The sequence below is a fragment of the Stegostoma tigrinum genome, chromosome 2 (assembly GCF_030684315.1).
Source record: "Stegostoma tigrinum isolate sSteTig4 chromosome 2, sSteTig4.hap1, whole genome shotgun sequence".
NCBI lineage: Eukaryota > Metazoa > Chordata > Chondrichthyes > Orectolobiformes > Stegostomatidae > Stegostoma > Stegostoma tigrinum.
The window spans coordinates 38,729,831-38,754,001 of record NC_081355.1 but is presented as its reverse complement, the minus strand read 5'-3'; the positions used below and the strand labels follow the sequence as shown (position 1 = coordinate 38,754,001).

Here is a 24,171-nt window from a genome sequence, read left to right as displayed (position 1 = left end):
GATTGACCCTAGTTTACAATACCACACTGTCCAAAGATGGATTTGTGTCCAAATTGCTAGATGAATGTCTGGATGTCAATTTGGATCTTCTGAGGTTGTTGTAAATCCAGTTTTGATCACTGTGTAAAAAGGATTGGATTTCCACCAAATGTCAACTTTTTCAGTTGATAATAGCGTTGCCTATTTTGGAATTTATCACTCTGCATAAAACTTTCTGGAAAGAACTTAAAGCTTTTCAAAGCTTGAGGAACACAGCAGGTCAGGATGAAGGGTCCCAACCTAAAACATCGACTTTTCTGCTCCATCAATGCTGCCAGTCCTGCTGTGTTCATCTAGTTTCAAACTCTATTGACTCCGATTCCAGCTCTGCCTTTCTTGTGCCTTTGAGCTTTTCAAAGCTGGTTGTTTGATTCACATTGCTGACAATCTAGTCAGAGCAGGTCTATGTCAGTTAGATAGAGATATAGAAGCTGCAGTAATGATGATGGTCACTTCCCTTCATTGATAGTGCAACGTTGAAATTTCAAATAGTTTACAGTTTGTTGATCTGGAATTGCTTGATCAATGAAGATCATTACACGTTGGTTTGTCATTGGGAAGAGCTGTGAATTGGTTTTTGAAAGTGTGGCTTTCTTGTTCTCAAACATCAGCAAAGTTGTTGCAGGGCATCCTGAGGAACAGGATTGACACATATTTGGAAAGCTAAGGACCAATTAGGGTTAGCCAATATGGTTTTGTGCAAAGGAAATCATCTCACTAACTTGATTGAATTTTTTTACAGTAGTAACAAAGAGGATTGATGAAGACAGTGTGGTGGACATGATCTATATAGACTTCAGTAAGGTGTTCAACAAGGTTCCTCATGGTAGACTGGTTAGCAAAGTTGGATCACATGGAATATAGGGAGAACTAGCCATTTGGATACAGAACTGGCTTGAAAGGTAGAAGAGAGGGGGTGGTGGTGGAAGGTTGCTTTTCAGGCTGGAAGCTTGTGACCAGTGATGTGCCACAAGGATTGGTGCTGGGTCCACTCTTTTTGACATTTATATAAATGATTTCAATGTGAACATAGGAAGTAACTAAGTTTGCATATGACACCAAAATTGGCTTTGTAGTAGATAGCAAAGAAGGTTACCTCAGGTATAATGGGATCTTGATCAGACGGACCAATGGGCTGAGGAGAGGCAGATGGAGATTAATTTAGATAAATGTGAGGTGCTGCGCTTTGGAAAAGCAAATTAGTGCAGGGCTTATACACTTAAAGGAAAGGTCCTGGGCATGTTGCTGAACAAAGAGACCTCGGAGTGCAGGTTCATAGTTCCTTGAAAGTGGAGTTCCACGTAGGCAGGATAGTGAAGAAGGCATTTGGTTTGCTTGCCTTTATCGGTCAGTGCATTAAGTATAGGAGTTGGGAAGATCATGTTGCAGCTGTAGAGGATGTTGGTTAGGCCACTTTTGGAAAACTGCGTCTAATTCTGGTCTCCCTGAGGGAGGAAGGCTGCTATGTAACTTGAAAGGATTCAGAAAAGATTTACAAGAATTTGCCAGGATTAGAGATTTGAGCTATAGGGAAAGGCTGAGTAGGCTATTTTCCTTGGAGGTTTATAAAATCACGAGGGGCATAGACAAGGATCTCCCCCAACGCCCCAGGGTGAGGGAGTCCAAATCTACAGGTTATAGGCTCACAGTGAGTAGGGAAAGATTTAAAAGGGATGTAAGGAGCAACATTTTCATGCAGAGAGCATGTTGCACGTATGAAATAAAGCTGCCAGAGGAAGTGGTGAAAGCTGGTACAATAGAACATTTAAAAGGCATCTGAATGCCTATATGATTTAGAAGACTTTAGAGGGAAATGGGACTAGAAATATTTAGGATATCTGGTCAGCCTGGATGAGTTAGTCTGAAGGGCTTGTTTCCATGCTGTAAAGCTGTATGACTGGAGATCAGCCAATGAGCTGGAGAAGCTTCATTGGACTGTATGGTTTCTCTTCCTCCTAAACATTTTACATTCTTAACTACTGCACTGAGCTTTAAGACCAGGTCTCCAACATAGGGACTTGGACCCACAATCTTCTTTGCTTGGCAAGAGCATAAGCAAAGGACGTTATCGACTGATTGCTTTTGAGCCTCACAGTTGAGAAGGATAATATAGATTTCAATGTCTCATCTTCTACTGTATCCTGGGAATACATATGCAGCAAAACTATTGAAATGCTACTGAATTCAAAAGGCCTGAGCATGTGCTTGACTTTTGGTACATTTAGGTGACTGTATCTTCGATGACAGATTGCATCAATATAAAAAGCAAAAGACTGCAGAAACTGGTATCCAAAATTTAATAAAATGTGAAGACAAATCCATGTTAATTACCCAAGGTACAAAAACACATACACAGTATGACTCTTATGACCCTCTTCCTTTAGAACATGCAAACAAAAATGCACAAAAGGGATGCTTAAAGCTCAAAGCAACATACAAAGCCATTCATTAGAAAATGCTGAAAGCACTCCAACAGCATGTGTACAGTGAGAAACAAATACAGATGGATGACCTTTCACTAGAAATGTCTTTCTGATGGATTCACTACTCATTTTGGGAAGTGACATCTCCAGCTGTTTGGGTCATCTCGATATTGTGCCTTTGACGGTGCTTAGTGGATAATCTTATTGTGATGCATACAGGCTACAAGAATTTCAGCCACGATTGATGACATCACCAACCGAAAGAAACCTAAACAGATAAATAGAAAGCGGGACATAACACCAGCGCTTCACCGGAGGCTCACTGATGATGTTACCTAGAATGGTGATGGAACGTCTGAAAACTAACCTTCCAGCGCAGCGAGCAAACTCACATCCAGATGATTGATGGCCGTATGGAAGTATTTCTTCAAACGTTATTGTTAAAGTTGTCTGGCTGTGAGATTCTGCAAAGTTCAGTGAAGTTTCTTTAGAGAAGTGCTACGTGGGCATACAGGCTTCATTTCATAGATCTAGGTACAGATGCCAGAGCTTGTGTACACAGCTGACAGTAGAGAGACAGAAACTTGCAGATCCCTTTAGGGGCAAAATAAATCTGCACAACACGATTCTTGTGATCCTCATCATTTAGAGTATGCAAAGAGAAATACACAAAGGGATACCACAGATGCTCCCAAAGCAGCACACAATGGAGGTCACCATAACAGCAGGCACCTATCAGGCAAATGGTGCAACTTCAAGGAAAAAATGCCAGAACAGATCCAGTAAGGTGACTAGCCAATAAATAAACAAACATTCTAAGATCTGAGGTGCATTTCCAGTGTGTAGGATAGAGGCAGGTTCATTTGCAGTGTTCAAAAGAATTGAATAGTTATCGGAAGAGAAAGGCAAATCACCTGGGAAAGTGTGGAGTAGTGGGACTATCTGACTGGCTATTACGTATTGCCCAGCATGGACACAATGGGTTCTGTACTGTAACCTTTCTATGATCCAATTCTACATAAATATCAACACAGCAATAACATCTCAAAAGGAACAAAATGTTAAAAAGTTACACAAGTCTGAAAAAATATATATTTAACAGTAAACAGCAAAAATGAAAGGAAGAGATATCTAAATAAAGAATTGTTTTAAAGGGATGTTGATTTTCTGGAATTTTCAGATGTTTTAGGGGACCATCTAATAATGTAAAATTGGGCCTTTAATGACTTTGCACAAAACAAACTGGGCAGGCTAAAATAGTAATCCATAGATCCAAGTAATGTTCTAGGGACCCGGGTTCAAATTGTTATTATTGAATTCAAATTCAATCTGGAATTAAGAGTCTAACGATGACCATTTTTCAATTGTCACAAAAATTCCATCTGGTTCACGAATATTCGTTAAGAAAGGAAACTGGTCTGGTCTGCCAGACCAACAACAATGTGGTGACTCTTAATTACTCTCTGAAATGGCCCAAGCTGCCTACTCAATTTTACCAAGGTCTAGGAAGTCTCAAAAAAAAGGAACTAGATAGACATCCTGGCATTGACTAAGTTGCCAGAATTGACAACAGCAAACACTCTGTTGACCCAGCTGAATTTCTGCAGCACGTTTTGTAGTAGTACACACTGCTGCTACTGAGTGTTGGCAGTAGAGGGGCTGAATGTTCAAAGATGTGGTGCCAATTAAGCAGGCTGCTTTGTCCTTGATGGTGCCAAGCATTTTGAATATCGTCAGATCTGTATTCATTCAAACACTGCAGAAATTTACCAAGGCTCTGTAGACAGCACCTTCCAAACTCACAACCTCTAACATCTCGAAAGAGGAGGGTAGCAGATACATGGGAACACCACCACCTGAAAGTTCCCCTCCAAGCCAATTACCATCCAAACTGGAAATATTGCGGTTCCTCCAGTATTGTTCAGTCAAAATCCTGACACTTCCTCCACCCCTCGTAATAGCATTATGAATGTGATTACAACAAATGGACTGCAGCCATTCAAGAAGCAGTAAGCCATCATCTTTTCAAGGCCAACTAGTGATGGACAATAAATTCTTTCATAGAATTTCAGAAATAGCATTCACCCTAAGTGTAATGGGTATTTCTTTGTTCAGATCCAAATACATTTTCTCATTTTACAATGCCAATTCAACAGGGGTCCACATATCATTGTTGCACAATAGGGATCTCCTCAAACAAGGTTGTTTGTGATGAGGTATTTCTGACAGCACTGACTGAATCAGTTAGTTAGGTGATTGGGAACACTTGTGGTGGTGGAGCATCTCTTGGGTAGCTTGATCAACTGGCATTCCTTGGAAGATTGTTCTCTTCCATACCAGCCAATAAAACCAATAGGTATCAGGAGTCATGTTGGGAGAAAAATGGTAGTAATGATGAGTAGTTAATACAGAAGACTGATGAAATACTGAGTCCCAGCATGAATAATAACAATAGTGTCAGAAAGAGCCAAAATACCTTAACATGCTGTGTATGAAAGGAAAATACAGTACAGATGCTGAGATCTGCAATAATAGTAGGATGTGCTGGATTAATTCAACAGATCTGAGACAATTTGCATAAAGAGAAAAGCAGAGTTAAGGATTCAAAATGTAGACTGCTACAGAACAGTTATATTTGAGAGCGAGAGCGAGAACTGCAGATGCTGGGGGATCCGAGATAACAAGGTGTGGAGATGGGTGAACACAGCAGGCCAAGCAGCATCAGACGGCTGACGTTTCGGGCCTAGGCCCTTCTTCAGAAAACACTTGACTTGAAAAGTTGGGTAGAATTTCTTACATCCAAAAGAGGTGAACTTGGAGGTAGAAAGCATTTAAATAGGCAGGGAGAAGGCATAACCAATTCCTCGTATCTTCCCACCTCCACTGGGTTGGCGTTAAGTGCTAGTTGAGAAGGTCTATGGTCATTTAAGGGCCTCAGTCCACCACTGCTGGGATTAACACATCTGCAGGTTGGTCTACCAATGAGCTGCTTTCGCTGGGGGAGAAGAGAGAGCTGGCAGGCAGTTTGGTGAATGACCAGAGGCCATGAACTTTGGGCAGTGGAGTGGTCACTCACTGTCAAACCCTGGTCTTGCTTTCAAATCAGCTGCTCCCCTTCCATGCTACCCCCATTGTCTTCTATATAGTGTTGATGGCCTCTGATTTCAAACCAGCTGCTCCTGTTGGGAAGGACATTGGCCCATTTCCTCATCCAGGAACCTAATTTGCTGGATAAAGGCCCACCATCTTGTCCTTTTACCTGCTTCTTGGCAAAAGATACAATCTTTCAGGCAGTTAATGAGGCACTGGCCAAGATTGGAAGATTCTACCTGGTAATTCTGCTTCTCTCTCAAGATGCTCCAGACCTAATCAAATTTTACTAAATTTTCTATCTTTAAATTTAATGGTTTCACAGCCATCAGCCAAATTCTATCCTATTAACCCTGAACATTAGTTCCTGATTGCAGTTAAGAATTCCGTTCCACTGGAGAATTGTACGTTATGAACTTTCCTGATCCAGACCCACCTGGAAATTTGAGTGAGGCTAAAAGTAGGTATTTTAACAGAACAGATTCCCATTTAATTTAGCACTCTTTTGCACCCCTGACCAGCTCCGTTTTCATCCTAAAACAGAAACAAAACCACCCCAACAAAACATCTTGACGAAAACTATATGACCTAATTCAATAGATTCCACCTGTTTGTATTTGTCAAGTATTTTCTCCCCCCACAGATTTGAATAACAGCAGTGTCAAATCTTCTAGAGAAGGCCAAGCAGCTAATTTCTGGGTGCTTTATTATATTTAATGGGTACAACTTATGCTAAAAAGGTATTAATTTTACACTAAATCCAATCTTCATACTGTAAATTTACTGTTTGAAATCCACTTAGGATAATCAAATAAATTCAAGCAGCCCCAGAATTATCAGGTCTGTCAAGGTAGATAAGGGTCTGGAAGGGTCAATACCAGGGTATGCCATAACCTCCATTCACAACGATGGTGTCATAGAAACTTGTGGGCTGAACAATTTAGGATCACAAGAGGAAAACTAACATCTGGTCCTCCCCACAGGCTGAAATTTTATAAGGATCGAGTGACCCGTGCTACGGGAAGAATGTCTGGTAGAATTGGGTGACAACTGTGGTGAGGCCTACCTTGACGTCAGGAGGAACTTGCTTCATATTTTGTGCTTTTCACAAGCAAAAAGACAAGCTTCTCACTAGGCAGCGGCAAGTTGTCAATTAATGGGAATTACGCTCGAGCCCTCTAGTTCGCCTCATTAATATTCAGCCACCTATCTTACCACACCAGTTAAACAGGCTTGAGATTTTGGGGAGAAAAAAAATTGCTCAAGGGAACCAGAGTGAACACCTGGCAGATTCAGCTCACTGCTTAGTCCAAATGACCTCCATGTTGGAAATCAGACAATACCATCTCAATGCACTTTCCCTGGACAACGACATGTTCACAAATATCAATTGCTAATGTGTGCCGGCTTCCAAATCCTCAGTTTCCTTATTAGACACTTCTGTACTTCAATGCTGTACTGCAAGCTCTACTGGCAACTATCATTGTCATACTGCAGCAAGGACACTGTCTGCTTAGGACACTTACTCTCATAGCACACACTCAGTGTGAGCCAACTAAATGCTCACCAGATCCTGCCTTGCATTGCCTTTTTGTGCATGGCCACCTCAGCCAGAGAGGCAGGCTCATATTACTGTATTCCAGCCATATCATGTAGTGCAGACACAGAACCAGGAGACTAGTCATGCTTATCACCACATTTCTGTTAATTCATAGGAAATAACCCTCACTTGGGGTTTTCCAGCACAGAATGTTAAGGGGAACCTCCAATACCAGTCCAGGCCCTGCTCAGAACAGTCAGAATTAAGATTTACACCACCTGAAAAAAGGGCAAGGAGCCAAATGACAGGCAGAACACCACCAGTTTTGACTCCTTCTGCTCTACTGTCAGCTTCTATCCTCCTGAAAAGGGAGAGAGGTAGGTATTATAATAGATGAAAGTGAGTAGCACAGCTATTTCTTTTGATACCAATACAGAGATGGCCTGGGTGAGTGAGTAAGCAGAGAGCATGCAGGATTATGCTGAGAGATTGAGGTGAGGAAGAGCAAGTGAGGGAAACCATTGCAAGCAATAGTGATATTGGCAGAGCATGAGCATTGGTGGGAGGTGGGTACAGAAGCAGAGATACTGCGTGTGAGGTTGGGGGGAAGAAGATGTGATATTTACCCTAGCAGAGCAGAGAATGACATTGGTCTTCTTCCTACATTGCTGGGTAATCCTCCAGAAGGCTGATGACAGCTTTAAGCTTGGACCAGGCTAGACATCATTTGAAATTGTGGTCTCCACTGCTGGTCATGGAGGAGGAGGAATTCCTGCATCAGCACCATTGCTTCCAGCACAACCTCCAGGACCCTGCCCATAGAGCAAGGTACCAATTTTCCCCTAAATAAAAACTGAGAGAACCGCAGATGCTGTAAATCAGGAACAAAAAAAGAAGCTGCTGGAAAAGTACAGCCAGTATGGCAACATCTGTAAGGAAAATTCAGAGTTAATGTCTTGGGTCCAGTGACACTTCCTCAGCAGTCTTTTCTTCGTACATGCTGCCAGACCAGCTGAGCTTTTCCAGCAACTGGTTTTTGTTACCAATTTCTCACTGTCTGCCATATCCAGGGCAAATGTCAGTGAACATGCAGGACAGCTCCAGAATACTGCTTGTACAGGTGGAGAAAAACCTTTCAAAGCTGCGCAGCTATAAGGGATGTGAACAAATTTCAGGATGTATGCCAAGTGGTGAGTTATTCTGGAAAAGGTGTGAATAAGGATAGATTGAAAATCCATGACACACACTATAGTGGCATGGTAGGTGATTAACGAAGTAAGTTTGGGGAAATATAGTGAGACAACTAATTTGGCCTCACAATGATTGACCCTTCAAAGAACTTGATCCGAACTGGATTTGACCAAAAAGATGAAAAATTTCATTCTACAATCTCAACAACAATGTCTATCATGTCAATGTAACCTGTAACTTTAAAATCGTTTTCAATTCACTTGTGGGACAAGAATGTTGCTGGCTAGCCAGGCTTTATGGCCTGCATCTAGTTGCCATTAAGAAGGTGGTGGTGAGCTGCCTTCTTGAACCACTGTAGTCCTTGCGCTGTATGTATAATGCCCTTACAGACAGTGCTCCTGGATTTTGACTTAATGACAGACAATGAAGGAACAATGCCACATTTCCTAGTCAGGATGGTGAGTAGCTTGGAGGGGAAAATTGCAAGTGGTAGTGTTTCCAGGTATCTGCTGCCCTTCTCCTTCCAGGTGAAAGGGGTTGTGGGTTTGCAAGGAACTGTCTAAAAGGATCTTTGCTAAATTTCTCCCAAGCATCTTATAGATGGTATACACTGCTGCTACTGAGCATTGATGGTGAAGAGAGAGTGGATGCTTGTGAATTTGGAAGCAATCAAGTGGGTATCAAGCTACTTGGAGTGTTGTTGGAGCTGCACCCCATCCAGGCAAGTGGGGAGTGTTCCATAACACTCCTAACTTAGACTTTGTAGGCTTTGGGGAGTCAAGAGGTGAATAATTTGCCACAGTATTCCAATCTTCTGACTTTTTCCTGTAGCCACTGTATTTATATGCCGAGTCCAGTTGAGTTTCTTGTCAATGGTAACCCCCAAGATATTGGGAGGTGGATTCAGTTAAGGTAACACCATTGAATGGCTAGATTGCTTCTTACTTGAGATGGTCATTGCCTGGTATTTTGTGGTCAAATGTTTCTTGCCTGTTCTAAGCCCAAACCTGGGTTTATGATCTGAGTCAGAGTCACTGCCTGTGGTGCTCAACATTGTGAAATCTTCAGCGAACATCTGGACTTCTGACCTTATGATGGAGACAAGGTAATTGAGGAGGCAGCTGAAGATCATTGGACTTTGAACACTACTTTGGAGGTACTGCTGCAGAAATGTACTGGCGCTGAAATGATTGACTTCCAACAACCACAACCATCTTCCTATATGCCAGGTATGACCCCAGCCAGCAGAGTGCTTTCCCCCTAGTACCCATTTGCTTGGGCTCCTTGATGACACAATCGGTGGAGTGGCTTGATGTCAAGGGCTGTCACACTCCCATCTTGCCTCTGGAATTCAGCTCTTTTGTTCACATTTGAACAAAGGCTATAATGGGATCAGGAGCTGAGCAGTCCTGGCAGAATCCAAACTGGTTGTCAGTTAGTACTAGCTGCTAAGATGCAATCAAGTACAGCTTGTTAATTACAGGAGAGTCTTCTAGTTACTTGTACCATGCTAGACCATCCAGATCATGTAATTTTCTACAGTTAAAGTGGACAGCAGCAGCAGCCGCCATCATCATCATACACAGCACAGTACACCAACATATCCATAAACACAGTTTGGCACATACTTAAGGATTACAATAGCAAAGACGCTTTATAAATTCTATGATGTTACGGCATGGAAAAAATACATTTGGACCACTGAAACTGTGTCAGCTTTGAGAAGTATTTCAAAATAAATCACACTGCCCTGTCAGCTCCCCATAGTCCTTTTTAATTCAGCTCTTTATAGATCTCTAATTCTCTCATGAAATACACAGCAATCTAAGCCTCAAGCACATCCTGTGGCAAATGCATATTATACTCAAATTCTGCGTAAACAAATTTCTCCTAAGCTGTCTGTAATAACTCATGAAGCCTGACTGGGAAGAAGCATCATTTGTTGTTGACGTACACAGATTAGTCCCAGCCTGAGATGAAGGCTTGCTTGCTTTTCTTTATATCCATAAGTGATATCACACAAAACTGAACAGCATCTTTTCCATCGCCAAATCACGGTGATATTTTCTTTGTTTTTTATATAAACTAACCTTCACCAGTAAATCATCCACATAGCCAATTAAATATTTATAAACAAAGCCCATTATGGGCAATGCAAACCGTGAAAAGTGAGGGGGGTGGGTTGTAGGGAGAACGGGAAGAGACGAAATCAAAACGGAGTTGCAGAAGGAAATGAAGCTCACATCCTTCTGTGCTGGATGTCCAAAAATTAGGAACCTGGGGCTGAAATGCAACTAAATACACAACAGAAGATTTTTCAGGTAACTAAAAAAGGGGGTGCAATTGCCTGCAACCAATATATACATGGCCCACAAACTTGACAATGCCACAAAATAAACAGTTTGGCTGGGAGTTTGGGCATGCTTAACCTTTTTCTTCAAACCAGAGATGCTATTATGCACAAATGAGTGACTTCCCACCAAGATCTCCAAGTATTTTATTACCTTTCTTAAACTTGTAACAACCACCAGTAAATCACTCGTATAACCAACTGAATATTTACATGGAATGCCTGTTAAGGCCAGTGCAAACAATCAATACTAACAGGGAGGTAGAGAGACAAGGAAGGGACCAAGTCAAAATGGAGTTGGAGGGGGATATAAAGCACTGTTTCCCCACAGTGCCCGTCTTTCTCTAACGGCATCAACAAAATTAGAAGCATTGGGCTGAAATGCAACCAAGAACACAACAGAAGGTTTTTCAAATAGCTAAAAAGGGAGTGCAAACACCCACAACCAATACATATATAGTCTATTGTCTCCACAGGGTTGCAAAATACACAACTAGGCTAAGAGTTTGAGTGTGATTAATTAAAGGCTGGGATGGCCATTGCCAATTATTTAATGAGCTCAATGACAAGATTAATTGATGATTTAGCATGGGCATTGTAGGCATTATTCACACATTCTCAATTTTAAACTGACGACTCTTCATCATTGTTAAGTTAAAAAGGAAAAATTTTCTACTATTGACTTTCATTAAAACTTTCACCATATTAAAAAAAAGACATCTCCTCTTATTCTTTCCTGCTGCAGTAATAGTGCAAATTCTCAGTAGCCCAATTCCCTCCTCAAACCTGTGATTTCCCATCGTCAGCATTATTGATTTTCTAAAGGTGTTAAACTGAAAAAAATAAACAACTCAAAAATAAATAAATATATAAATCAACGTGTAAGATCTTAATTTGCGCCACTTTGGTATAATTAGTAGATAGCTGCAACAGTCACGACAGTGTTAATGACTCATATATATGTCATTTGTGCATGAAGAATATGTCCTGAGCTGACAGTTGCTGTCTTACAAATCAAAATAATTAAACCAGAATTTGTCCATATGAACTTTATTATTGAGAAAAGACCTGAAACACAAATAACATCCATCAAACTATCACAAGCAATTTAAGTTGACTAGGTGAAATGCAAAGTATTATAATTTGGGTATGGGTAGTAGATACGGCTCAGCGTGGATAAGAATTCAGTTTGACTGCAGTGGCTGGATTTTGCAGATTGCTACATACCATATGCTCACTGCCAGAGTGAAAAACTACAGTTCCATTATTTCATTTTTGAATGATGGCAATTTTTGTTTTAGAATGTGCCAATCCCTGTTGCTAAGGATTGTGAAGGACAAATGTTTATTTCCTACTTGCTTTCATAAGAGATTTGCTAAGGGCCAAAATACCCACAGGGTTAGAAATTAGTTATGACTCATTTTTGGGTGCAGAATTAACACTGCACAGGCTGCACATACCCCTCAGGCAAACGATTCATCTGAAATCAATGCCATGGGATTCATATTTGTAATTTATGTCAGCTGCTGGAACTTGTTGTGGTTTGAAAGGCAGCCCACTCACTTCAAACAGATCAATGGCTAATTGCCTTGCTGGCAGCAGTGCTTAGGTCTGCTATGGAATCCACATCATGCTTTCAAATAATTGTTTCACTTCTACAATGGTAACTCGTTCCCAGGCCACATTGACACCTGGAAACTGGGAACAGAGTAGACCTGTCTGGTGTTTTCTTGCTTACTCTGCTCAACTTCCCAGAGGACTCTTGAATTGAGCTTTAATCCATTCATTAATGAGGAACCTTACACCTAGAGTTGAATAACAGCCAGGATTAAACATTTGTTATCTGGATACATTCATGAAATTGGAGCAAACTATTTGACTAGCTTCATCACCATCCTTATTATATTTGTGTGTATATATATAACAGTCAAAATACTTAGGAATATCTGTCCTAAAAAAATCAACTTGAAAAAAATTAGGGTTCAAAATGACAGCTGTTCTATCTTTCTCTACACTGTACGTATCTTACAAGGAGAACAGAAATGCCATTGTTCCTGCAGGCCATTTGCTTTTAACAGGTTTTTTTTGTTTTAGTACACATTGCAGGCTAAGAAACAAAACAACCCTGGACATTGGTAACTTTGTGTTTGTTTCTCATTTTAATGTGTTTATTATTTTCAACTGGCAATCAAATTCTACCAGAAATACTTTTACTATTTTCTATTAATTGAAGATTTTTAATGTTGTTTATCATCGTGCTCACCCAACGTGATGGCTAATTCCAGTTTGTAAAGATTTCAATTCAATTTTTTTCTGTATTCCATTGCCAATTTCAAAATCAGAGCAATTCTTTTTCCAAACTGGCAACTGCTGAGTACTTTCACCATTCTTGATATTAGTTGTTCGTTTGAATATTAAGCTGCAAGCTATTTGTTTCAGAATGAATGTGATTGCACGGTGATGACCACTAAGATGCACAATAAATGTCATGTGTTCCTTGGGCAACGCTATTTATGGAAATCATTGAGAGAGAGTATTAGAGATTGGGAAGAGTTCCTTGCTATGAATATAATCAAAGCATTTATAGTTACTTGACTTGGAAACAGATTTCCTTTTGCTAGCTCACATCTTCGTGATTTTTCATCTAGTACAACCACACACCCTTTTTTGAATGAGCAGAATTATATCTGCTGTGTGTTTCAGTAAAAATAGATCATGCAAGTCATTACATTAATCTTCACATTAAAAAAGGTAAGTGAAAGAGATAAAGGTGCTTTTAATAGTCCTTCTTCTCTATATTTTATGTAGTACGAGGATTATCTTCTTTTCTTGCTCCCCATGCATGGTTGATCACATCTAGTCAAGGTAATTCTAGTGGCCTAAATTCCAACTGAAAACCGAAGACCATCTCAAATGACACCATGCATTTTAGTCTTATTTTTGCATAACTTGTCAGTTAACTTGTTTAGTTATTAAGTCTTTAAATTTCCATGGTCTTTTTGCATGGAAAACAGTGCCTTCTTTTCCCCTATAAAAGCTACGTGCTGTGAATTTCATGTTACAAAACAGTCAGAAGCACAGAACAGTTAGTCTGTTATTACTCATAGTTGAAAGAGATAACCATGCCGGATCCTTCCTTCAGCTTATTAGTAAAACAGCAAAATGAACATGCCATCTATTTTTTGCAATTCTACATATCCATTTACTTTCTGACCCTGCTTCTACACAGTCTGTGGTTGCCTAGCATTCCTATCTAAGTGCCAAACTTAACTCAATTTGAATTTAAGTTAAAACCCTCAAGGTCAATTCATAAAGAGCTTTTAAGATACAATCAACAATGCACAAGCACCAAGTGCTGATATCCAACTCGCAGTGACCAGACAGAAAGAATGTGTTTGTTCATTTCAATAAAATTAATTTTATTTTATGAGACCCACCCTAATATCTTACAACACATCCTATTATTCTGTTTTTCTAACATGTTGTAAATATTTCAAGTGTTAGATAAGCATCATTTCATGTTGAGTGCCTGCCAGTATTTTGGTGAAATAATGACAGAAAAACACCAAGCCTCCATCAAACCTCATTTCCAAAAGGATGCACTGACATTTGTAGAACTGATATCTGATCTGTATGAACTAAACAGACATCAGACTTATTACAAGGTATCTTCCAGGGAACATTTTGTCTTGTATCATCTAGTCATGTTTAAAGGTGAGACCTGATTGCTTAGATTCAGTTTTATCTTTTTAGGGAAGCGAGTTGGCTCTGAAGGTGATTTATATCTTTAATGCTTGCATAAAGTCTAATAAGAAAAAAAAATTACCTGTTAAATTCCAGTTTTATGGAATGGTGCACTCCTCCATCATCAGAACTGTGTAACATGCCTTTGTTGCTTCAGTGAGGGACTGATCATCTCTGTCACCTTGGTAACAGTGTGAATCAAAGAAAAAAATGAATAAAGCTCATAACATTCAGAGCCTGCTCATGACTTGCTGATTTTCTCTCTAGGAAGCAAATGACTAAAGGCAAAATGCAGCATGATAATGGCTAAAGAGTTACGTGGTAGAAGTAGGTTTAAATGAGACTCCGTCAGGCTGCAGTTCATTCACGCCCAGCCTGTCTGGTGATACACCGGCAATTTACAATACAGTCCATGCAGTCTAGAGTGGATTCTATGACTAATCTCAAGTAAGAAACCAGCTATCATTGCAGAGTAATATGACTCTGTATAGAAATCAGGTGGACGAGTACACATCACCTCACAGGTGCAGTACCTACCGAGACTGCGGCAGCAGCTTCTGACAGAGCCAGGTTATTTATAACTGTGATCCCAGTTTCTTAACTACATACTGTAGCAGGGTGTGGAAGGAACAAGCTCATTCTGTTGACTGTTTCATTTATATTAATACTAGCTTTAAGTAGATGAATTCCTTTTGTTTTATAGTTGTCTCCAACTCTACCTAACTCAACCTTATATTAGTTTATGCAGCTAAACTTCTATGTTCACTTGATTAGCAAAGTATGAGTATGTAAAGATGCAGTTTTACTGTTTACTTAGTTGTTACTTTCATTGTATTTACTTTACAATAATAAACCAGAGTTAACGTTATTATATCATATCGGTAGGCAATAGAGAAAACCTAAAATCAGGGTAGTTTCTGAGGCCTGAATTCAGCATCTAACTAACATAGCCTGAGTCTGGACATCAGTTGCCAAGGAAAACAACATCTTCCCAGACGCAAAGCGACACACGGGTGAGTGAGGCTAAAGGGAAAAAAAGCAAACAAACGTCAGGGCTATATAGAATTGAAAAGCAAAATTATTTATAACCTTTGCAGAACCTTGATTGGAATACACTTGTAGTACTGTGAACAGTGCTGTTCCCCATATTGTAAGAAAGATATAGAGAAAGTACAAACAAAAATGTACTACTCTGTACCCAGAATGGAGTGGTTATACGTAAAGAAATTGAACAAGCTGGGAATCTTTCTCTAGAAAGGTGAAGGTTGAAAGGAGACCTGATTCTTTAAGATTACAAAAAGAGGTTTGTGTAGATGTAAAAAAGATTTACACCTACAAGGGAGGCCAAACTAGGAACCATAAATATAACATTATATCCAATGGAATTCAAGATCAAGAAACATCCTGATGATTCAGAAAATGGTCAGAATGTGAAACTATGTATTTAAGGGAAAACTAGAGAAGCATATGTAGGAGAAAACAATAGGATAAAATTATTGTGCTAAATAAAAGATGTGCGAGACACAGATCTATAGAGCGTAAACACAGGCACAGACCTATTGATCTGTACGGCCTATTTCTCTACTGGTAAATACTCTGGATGAGAAAGTAGGTTGTGAAGTGTTTAGATTATATTTTAGGTGCTATGTAGCCACATAACACTTAAAAACGGCTCTAAGGTGGGTGTGCAGATATCTGATAGTATATACACTGAACACTATCTAAATGTCTATCAGCAGCAGGCGAGGCCTGGAGATATTGACTCACTGAATGGATGATAGTTAGGTCATTTTCAAACTCTATGCATCAGACCATCTTTACTGCATATCCCTGAACAAACAGACGATACATAGTGAAATCAAATCAAAGCAGAAATAGGTAGTGATGAAAATTGGTGAGTGTGCACAAAAATGCCATAAGAGCTGAGCAATTAGCTAATTTGTCAGAATCATTCCTGTGTCACAATTATTCTTTGCAATGAAACTCTCTCCTACCCATATAACTGTCTAGAAATTGCACACTGCTAACTAAAGTGATCAAGCCTGGCATTGTTGGTCCATTCATTTTTTCTACATTGGTTATGGTGGGTGATCTGGTGCAGGCAGATGTTCACAAGATGAGTGAGCCAGATGGGTTGGGAGTTCTTGGACAGCGAAAGCTTTTGCAGATACCACAGTAATAAGCTCTTCAACGTTAGCTAATTTAGAAAAAAATAACTTTCATTTAAATCCCAACTTATCACATGGATTTACCTGTATATCTTCTAACCTGGTCTACTGCATCCATTGCTCCCAATATGGTCTCCTCTACTTCGAAGAGAGGAAGCAGAGGCTCAGTGACTGATTCGTGGGGCATCTATGTTCTGTACGCTCCAACTGATACCACCTTCCAGTTGCCAGCCATTTCAACTCCCTTTCCCACTCACTTGGTGACAATGTCCATCCTGGGCCTCCTCCAATGACATAATGAAGCCACAAGAAAATTGTAGGAACAAAACCTTATATTCCACCTCAGGAACTTAGAGCCCAATGGCTTCAACATTGTATTCACCAGCTTCAAAATCGCCCCATTCCTGGCCTCATCCCATGTCCCTCACATCCCTGCCTCCTTGACCTGACACAACCTGTCCATCTTCCTCCTCACCTCTCTGGCCCACCCTCCCCACTGACTAATCTCTACAACCCTTAACTTGCATCATCCTACCAACCTTCCCCTGCCCCACCAACACCCATTTATTTTTGAGCTCTCTTACCCTTCCCCAGTGCTGATAAAAGGTCCCAACCTGAACCGTCGACTTTCCTGCTCGTCTGATGCTGCCTGACCTGCTGTGTTCCTCCAGCTCCATACTGCATCAACCTGGATTAGCGTGTGCAGTTTTGCACTCCATAGCTCAAAGATATTATCATCATAAAATGAAGTGCAACAAAGATTCACTAGGCTTATTCCTGGCAAGGCAAGGCTTTCATACAGAGAGAGATTGGACAAAGTAGGCCTGTATTCTCTGGAGTTTTGCAGAATGGGAGGCAATCTCATCAAAACTTACAAAATAAATGGATAGATAAGGTAGATATAGGCAAGATATTTCTCACGGTTGAGGAATCTAGAATGAGGGGCACAAATTTAAAAAGGTGGGTGCTACTTAAGTCAGAGATAAGGAGAAATTTTGATGACTTGGAGGGTGGCACAGTGGCTAGCCCTGCTGCCTCAGCACCAGGTTCAATTCTCACCTTGTACCTTTCAACTGAGACTGTACAGTTTGCACATTCTCCCCATGTCTGTGTCGGTTTCCAGCAGGTGCTCTGGTTTTCGCCCACAGCCCAAAGATGTGCAGGTTAGTGGATTGGCCACGCAAAATTGCCCATTGTGTTCAGAGATAAGTAGATTAGGTGGTACAGGGGAAGTGGGTCTGAGTGGGATGCCGTTCAGAGGTTTGGTGCGGACTTGTTGGGTCAAAAGGTCTGTTTCCACACTTTAGGGATTCTATGATTGTGAAATTGTCTCTGCAGAGGGCTGTGGAAGCTATGTTTAAGATAGAGTTTCATAGACCCCTGATTACCAACAGTGCACAAGGTTATGGGGATGGTGCAGGTAAAAGGCACTGACTGTTTGATCTGCTATGGGTGTACTGAATGGCAGGGTAGGTTTGACAGGCTGAATGGTCTACACCTGTTCCTCCGTTCCTGCTCTAACTGTAGCTGCAGTGTGCCAGAAGGGCTGCAATATTTTGGTTGCATTTGTTTTTAAACATCATTAGTATTCATAGATCAGTGAATAGCTTTTTAAAACCTGAAGCAAGTTGTGAATGAGTTTCAAATCAGGAACAACAGCATTGTACAGAAATCTGTTTTCTAATAAGATCTCGGTTGTTTGTTGCAGTTTTCAAAGTGTCATTTCAAAATTAATATATAATACTTTTATTAAGACGTGTTACATTTCTGACTAACAAACGTAACACTGCAAATTACATAATAAATTACACACAGGATGGAATTGGAAAAGTAATTGGAAATTACAGGAAAAACAAAAAACTCTATTCTCTCGGAAATGAAAACGCTGAAAATACTCTGTAGGTCCCACACTATGACAGAGAAGACAATTAACACTTCAGGTTGTAGACCTTTCATCATTAAAGAAAATTAAGGAATTGACAGGAAATCCTCCAAATCTGGCTTCTGTAAAAAAAATCTTCTCCTCCTTACTATTGATGTAACAGTCTTCCACTGATGAATCTGGCATGTGAAATTCCCTCAAGTATCCCTCACTTTTCCTCTATCTCTATCTCTGTCTCCTGAAACTTTAAACTGGTTTTGAATGAGTTTTTGATCACTTCTATTAACTCACACATGACTGCTTTGTACCCTCTCATTATTTACTCTTCTCTATTCTCCTCTATTGCTGCACTATAAAGTAAGTTAAGATTTATTTGCATTGAAGGCACTAGTAAAACTGTTCTAAGGGTCAGGAATTAAGAGATATGACAATAAGGATTGTAATACCTAATTATATATAAACATCACGTAAGGGGTACTGGAGGCTAGAAATAGAAGAAGGTAATTATAACCAGACTAAAGTTGCCCTGCTTTAAAGCCTCAAGGACAAAGCTTGATGTAAAGCCTGCAGGCTGCAGGGCGCTTCAAAAATCAAAGTCACAAGATTAGGCAACACCATGAACACTTTCAGCAAAAGCTAATAATGTTGGATATAATCAAGTGATCAAAGGCGGCAACATTCTGTAGGTTGCAGGGAAAAGTCAACCCGGATATAGAACAAACACACTGCAGTGTCAAAAATCCTGCATTTAATTTACTGAGAGTTAGGTTAGCTTCTCATTTCAACAATACTTGAAATGAGAAGTCAACCTCAAATTGTCACCATTGAAAGATAAGCTTTCCTCATTGCACACTGTTAGCTAGTGCATAGAGTCAAGAAGTTCATAAGCATTGTTTGTGTAGGTAATATAGGGGAACTTAAGATATATCCACACAGAGCAGACTGCACATGGCAACTGAAACAGAAAATGGGTCCTCCAGCAAAGAGAATGAAATATGATAATAAAATGTGAGGCTAGATGAACACAGCAGGCCAAGCAGCATCTCAGGAGCACAAAAGCTGACGTTTCGGGCCTAGACCCTTCATCTCTGATTATCTCTGATGAAGGGTCTAGGCCCGAAACGTCAGCTTTTGTGCTCCTGAGATGCTGCTTGGCCTGCTGTGTTCATCCAGCCTCACATTTTATTATCTTGGAATCTCCAGCATCTGCAGTTCCCATAATCTCAGAATGAAATATGAAACTGTTTTCAATTTAAAAACTATAAAAAAACTTTTACTAACTCAAATTTTTAGCTGTAGCAAAGGAATTCTGAGATAATGAAAATTTGGTCCAAAGACAGAATAAGGAATCTGCCTTTATGATGATGCCAGGACCAAATGCACCATCAGAACAGGAACCAATCACTGACCTCACCCTGAGAAGCATACATCAGAAGTGTGAGAATAGTTACAATTTCACCAGAAATGCAATGCAAATGTGGAAACTTCAATGGGTCAAATGAAACCTTGAGTTCAGAACAGCCACCTAGTGTCATCGTTTTACAAACAAGAAGTCTATTGTTGAGTCAGAGGATCGAGAACCTTCTGAGGCTACCAAAAAAACCTTGATGCCAATATTATCAGTATCCACTGGCTGGACAGTGACAAAAACATCAGATAAGCATATGGACATACATGGAATAGTGTAGGTTAAATGGGCTTGAGATCGGTATGACAGGTCGGCACAACATTGAGGGCCGAAGGGCCTGTACTGTGCTGTAATGTTCTATGTCTCCACGTCTCCATAACAATTTTGTCAAATCAGCAACATGGATGAAACACTTGGATGGAAACAAGTATGGTTTGCAGAATAAAAGCAATTCAAATTTAATTCAAATGTAAAACTGTTTCAAAAATCAAGTTCCCAGCACGAGTTTTATATATCCTTAGTAAGAATTGATATACAAGGATGCAATGAGGTTATGGATTAATAATATGTTGAATCCCGTGGGCGTCTGGAAAGAATGCAGCTTGTCAGTGTGGGACATGTTTAGGTCCCAAATATCTGATGAGGTCAAGAGACACCTGCATTGCAGTTATACCTGAGATCTAACGTCCATGGATAACCCTTTGTATCCAAGTCTCAAGAAACCATTCTGGCTAAGTGGTTAGCACTGCCGCCTCACGGCGCCAGGGACCCTGGTTCAATTTCACGCTTGGGCAACTGGCATTCTCCCAGAGTCTGTGTGGGTTTCCTTTGGATGCTCCAGTTTCCTCCCAGTCCAAAGATGAACAAGCTAGGTGAACTGGCCATGATAAATTGCCCCAAGTGTTCAGGGATGTGTGGGTTATAGGTGGGTGGGGTGCTCTGAGAATAGGTGTGGCGTTGTTGGGCTGAAGGGCCTGATTCCACATTGTAGGCATTCTATGAATCATTTCACAGTGAATGGAACAGGTAGATAATTGATGTAAGGAAAAAGCCTTCACAAGAAGTGGGTATACGTGTAATTCACAAATCAGTGTCTTGTGTGGATTCTTCACCAAATCCTAGAATGCTATTAGAGTACTAAGTGTCATTAGATAATTCAAGGAATGTCGAATATCCAATTCAAAAGGTTGAAGAGGAATACAATTCATTATGGAGGGGTATTCCTGGAGGTGAAATTAGCAGGTCTGATCCAGAACAGGATTCCTATTATGATGCCTAAGCCAAAAAGTAACTCTAGATGAATTTAGACATTGGATTCTGAAGACAAAGGGCTGAATTTTCCCAGCTCCTGAACAGACAATTGAAACACAATTGGGAAAATACAATAAAACTGGAAATATGAGATTCTTGACGTTCAGTGGGAAATCAAGGTGTCCATGGCTAGGTAAGAATTTTGCCAATAAGAGGCATGGGGCCAATTTAAGTGCATTAACATCTTATCATCACCTAACCTCACCGCATTTATATGCAAATTGCTGTTTTCCCACATGGAAAGAAACAAGACGTTGACAATTCCTGACATGAATGTCAATGCATTTACTTGGCACCTGCAGTACAAAGGGATCTTGTTTAAACATCCAATTTGGCCAGCATTCCCCAAAATCTCAGATCATGTTCCATAGGCAATGACAGCCTAGCCTTCTGTTCAGAGGTTGGCATCGGTCAAGCACCAGCCTCGCTGTATCATCATCTCATCACTGAATGTCAAGAATCATTTCTGACTCAGTTACAACACAGTTCACCATTTCAACACTGCACTTTATAGCTCACTGACACCTCTACATTGGCAGCAGCATTGCAGACTGCTTTGCACACAGAGACAGGTGCCCACCTCACATCAGACAAGGGTGCACCTCAGGGCTCCCAGGTTTGTTTTCTTTGTGCACACTAACAGTTAGTCGAATAGTCTCAGCATCTCCGCTTGTGGTTTTTTTTGCATTACCACTTCACTTTGAACTTACAGCTTTATAATACTTCTGTGTGGCCTTGCTTTTTAGCTCAGGCACTGAATTAGACATGATCAAATTTGCCAGAAATGATCGGTCAAGAGGGCAGACATATTGCTGTACAGCACCAACTTCAATGTCAGCCCTGGAGAATGTGCCAGCAGCTTACACAGCAAACACACTGCATGTACCTTTGATAAAATAGCCACCAACGTCTGAAAGTTTAAGGAGACTTGTCCTTAGTCAAGACAAGGGATCAGATGTCAGTCAGGGAGTATCAGCGCGGTAAATCAAAGGCATCATCCAATATCAATTCAGGGGATTGACACAGGCAGCTGCTTGGGGCGGTCAAGGTCATGGATTTGTATTATTAGTCCAGGAAGTGGGCCACAATCAGACCTACAAGTTGCAACTAAATATTTTAGAAATTAGCTGTAAACTAGTTGGGGAGCTGCATGGAGATCAGTCAGGGACGGAGCTGGTCATTCACTAATCAAGTTTATCCTTCAACTTTATCCAAGATGGGCTGGGCCATGATCAGTCCAGGTCGTCTGTTCATTGGAAGCGACTGGAGGCCCTTAAGGGAAAATTGCATTTATCAGGCATATATATGGTGCATGTTAAAGACATTGATAATCATAGAATTCTGCATGTTAAATGCATGCAGGATTACTTCGAAATTGAAAGAAAAAGGGACAACTGTAATGTAAATCATTGGAAAGTATAAAACATCAAAAACAAGTGACTATAAAAGCCCACAACTCCATTAAGGAATCTTCAAAATATTAAGGAATAATGTCAAATAGTACAGTAGCATGCAAAAATGAGATGAACATACACAGTGGGTTAACACCACATTTGCAAAACAGGAGGGATCAGAATAATATAAAAATAAGGCACTTTTACTGAAATTTCAGGAGTATTAGCAACTCTCAGACAATTTTTCAAAAGTTATCATCTTTCAGGAGAAGAAATTTTACTCACTTGGTCTTCAAGGTAAAATTTTACCTTAAGTATTGCCGGTTTATTATATTCCTAGGCATTATTAGATATTCTATTCCTTAATGGTCTTAAATATTCTAGAACATATAACATCAAGCCTGATTCTATAAAATATAGTATTACATACTTTGATAGTTTTTGGCGTAGTCATATGCTTAGCCATTTAAAAGGATGTTGCTTGTTCTTGTTTTTGTTAATAAAATTGTAAAATTGCTAAATCATCTCATTTAAGTGTATCTATTATAAACCAAAATGAACTGTACACTGTACATATAAGCAACTGAGGTGAAGTATATATTCGAAAGAGAAAAATCTAGACTCGTGAAATATCTGGGGCATTTATAGTACAGCTAAGGCTTATTAAAATTAGCAAGCTACTTGGAGGAAGGAGACATTCACCAGCAGCTCCTTCCTCTAAGGTGAATCCTACACACCCAAGACTAAATACTTGTGCAACTGGGATAGTAGGAACTGCAGATGCTGGAGAATCTGTGATACCATGGTGTAGAACTGGATGAACACAGCAGGTCAAGCAGCATGGCTGATGTTTTGGGCCTAGGCCCTACTTCAGAAATGGAGGAGGGGAAGAAGGTTCTGAAATAAATAGGGGGAGGCGGATAGAAGATGGATAGAGGAGAAGATAGGTGGAGAGGAGTCAGATAGGTCAAAGAGACGGGGATGGAGCCAGTAAAGGTGAGTGCAGGTGGGGAGGTAGGGAGGACATAGGTCAGTCCAGGGAGGACATAGGTCAGTCCAGGGAGGATGGACAGGTCAAGGGGGCAGAATGAGGTTAGTAGGTAGGAGACGGGGGTGGGGCTTGAGGTGGGAGGGCAGGATAAGTGGAAAGAAGGACAGGTAGGGAGGTGGGGATGCAGTAGGGGAGGGGAGATTTTGAAGCTTGTGAAATCCACATTGATACCATTGGGCTGTAGGGTTCCCAAGCTGAATATGAGGTGCTGTTCATGCAACCTTCGGGTAGCATTGTTATGGCACTGCAGGAGGCCCAGGATGGACATGTCATCTGAGAAGTGGGAAGGGGAGTTGAAATGGTTCGTGACTGGGAGGTGCAGTTGTTTAGTGCGAACCAAGCGTAGGTGTTCCACAAAGCAGTCCCCAAGACTCCGCTTGGTTTCCCTGATGTAAAGGAGGCCACAATGGGAACAGCGGATGCAGTTTACCACATTAGCAGACATGCAGGTGAACATCTACTTGATGTGGAAAGTCTTCTTGGGGCCCAGGTTGGGAATGAGGGGGTGTAAGGGAAGGTGCATCACTTCCTGCATTTGCAGGGAAAAGAGCCAGGTGTAGTGGGGCTGGAGGGGAGTGTG

The 24,171-nt window shown here is 40.6% G+C and overlaps 1 protein-coding gene across 1 annotated transcript in view; it reads right to left on the bottom strand.

Moving 5' to 3' along the window:
* Nucleotides 1-24,171, bottom strand: part of rnf182 (ring finger protein 182) — a 113,611-nt gene that overhangs the window by 18,523 nt on the left and 70,917 nt on the right. Inside the window, exon 7 of the mRNA XM_048550741.1 lies at nt 14,460-14,558. Within this exon, the coding sequence (XP_048406698.1) occupies nt 14,476-14,558 (83 nt within the window). The 3' untranslated portion in view covers nt 14,460-14,475. The remainder of the gene's footprint in view (nt 1-14,459; nt 14,559-24,171) is intronic.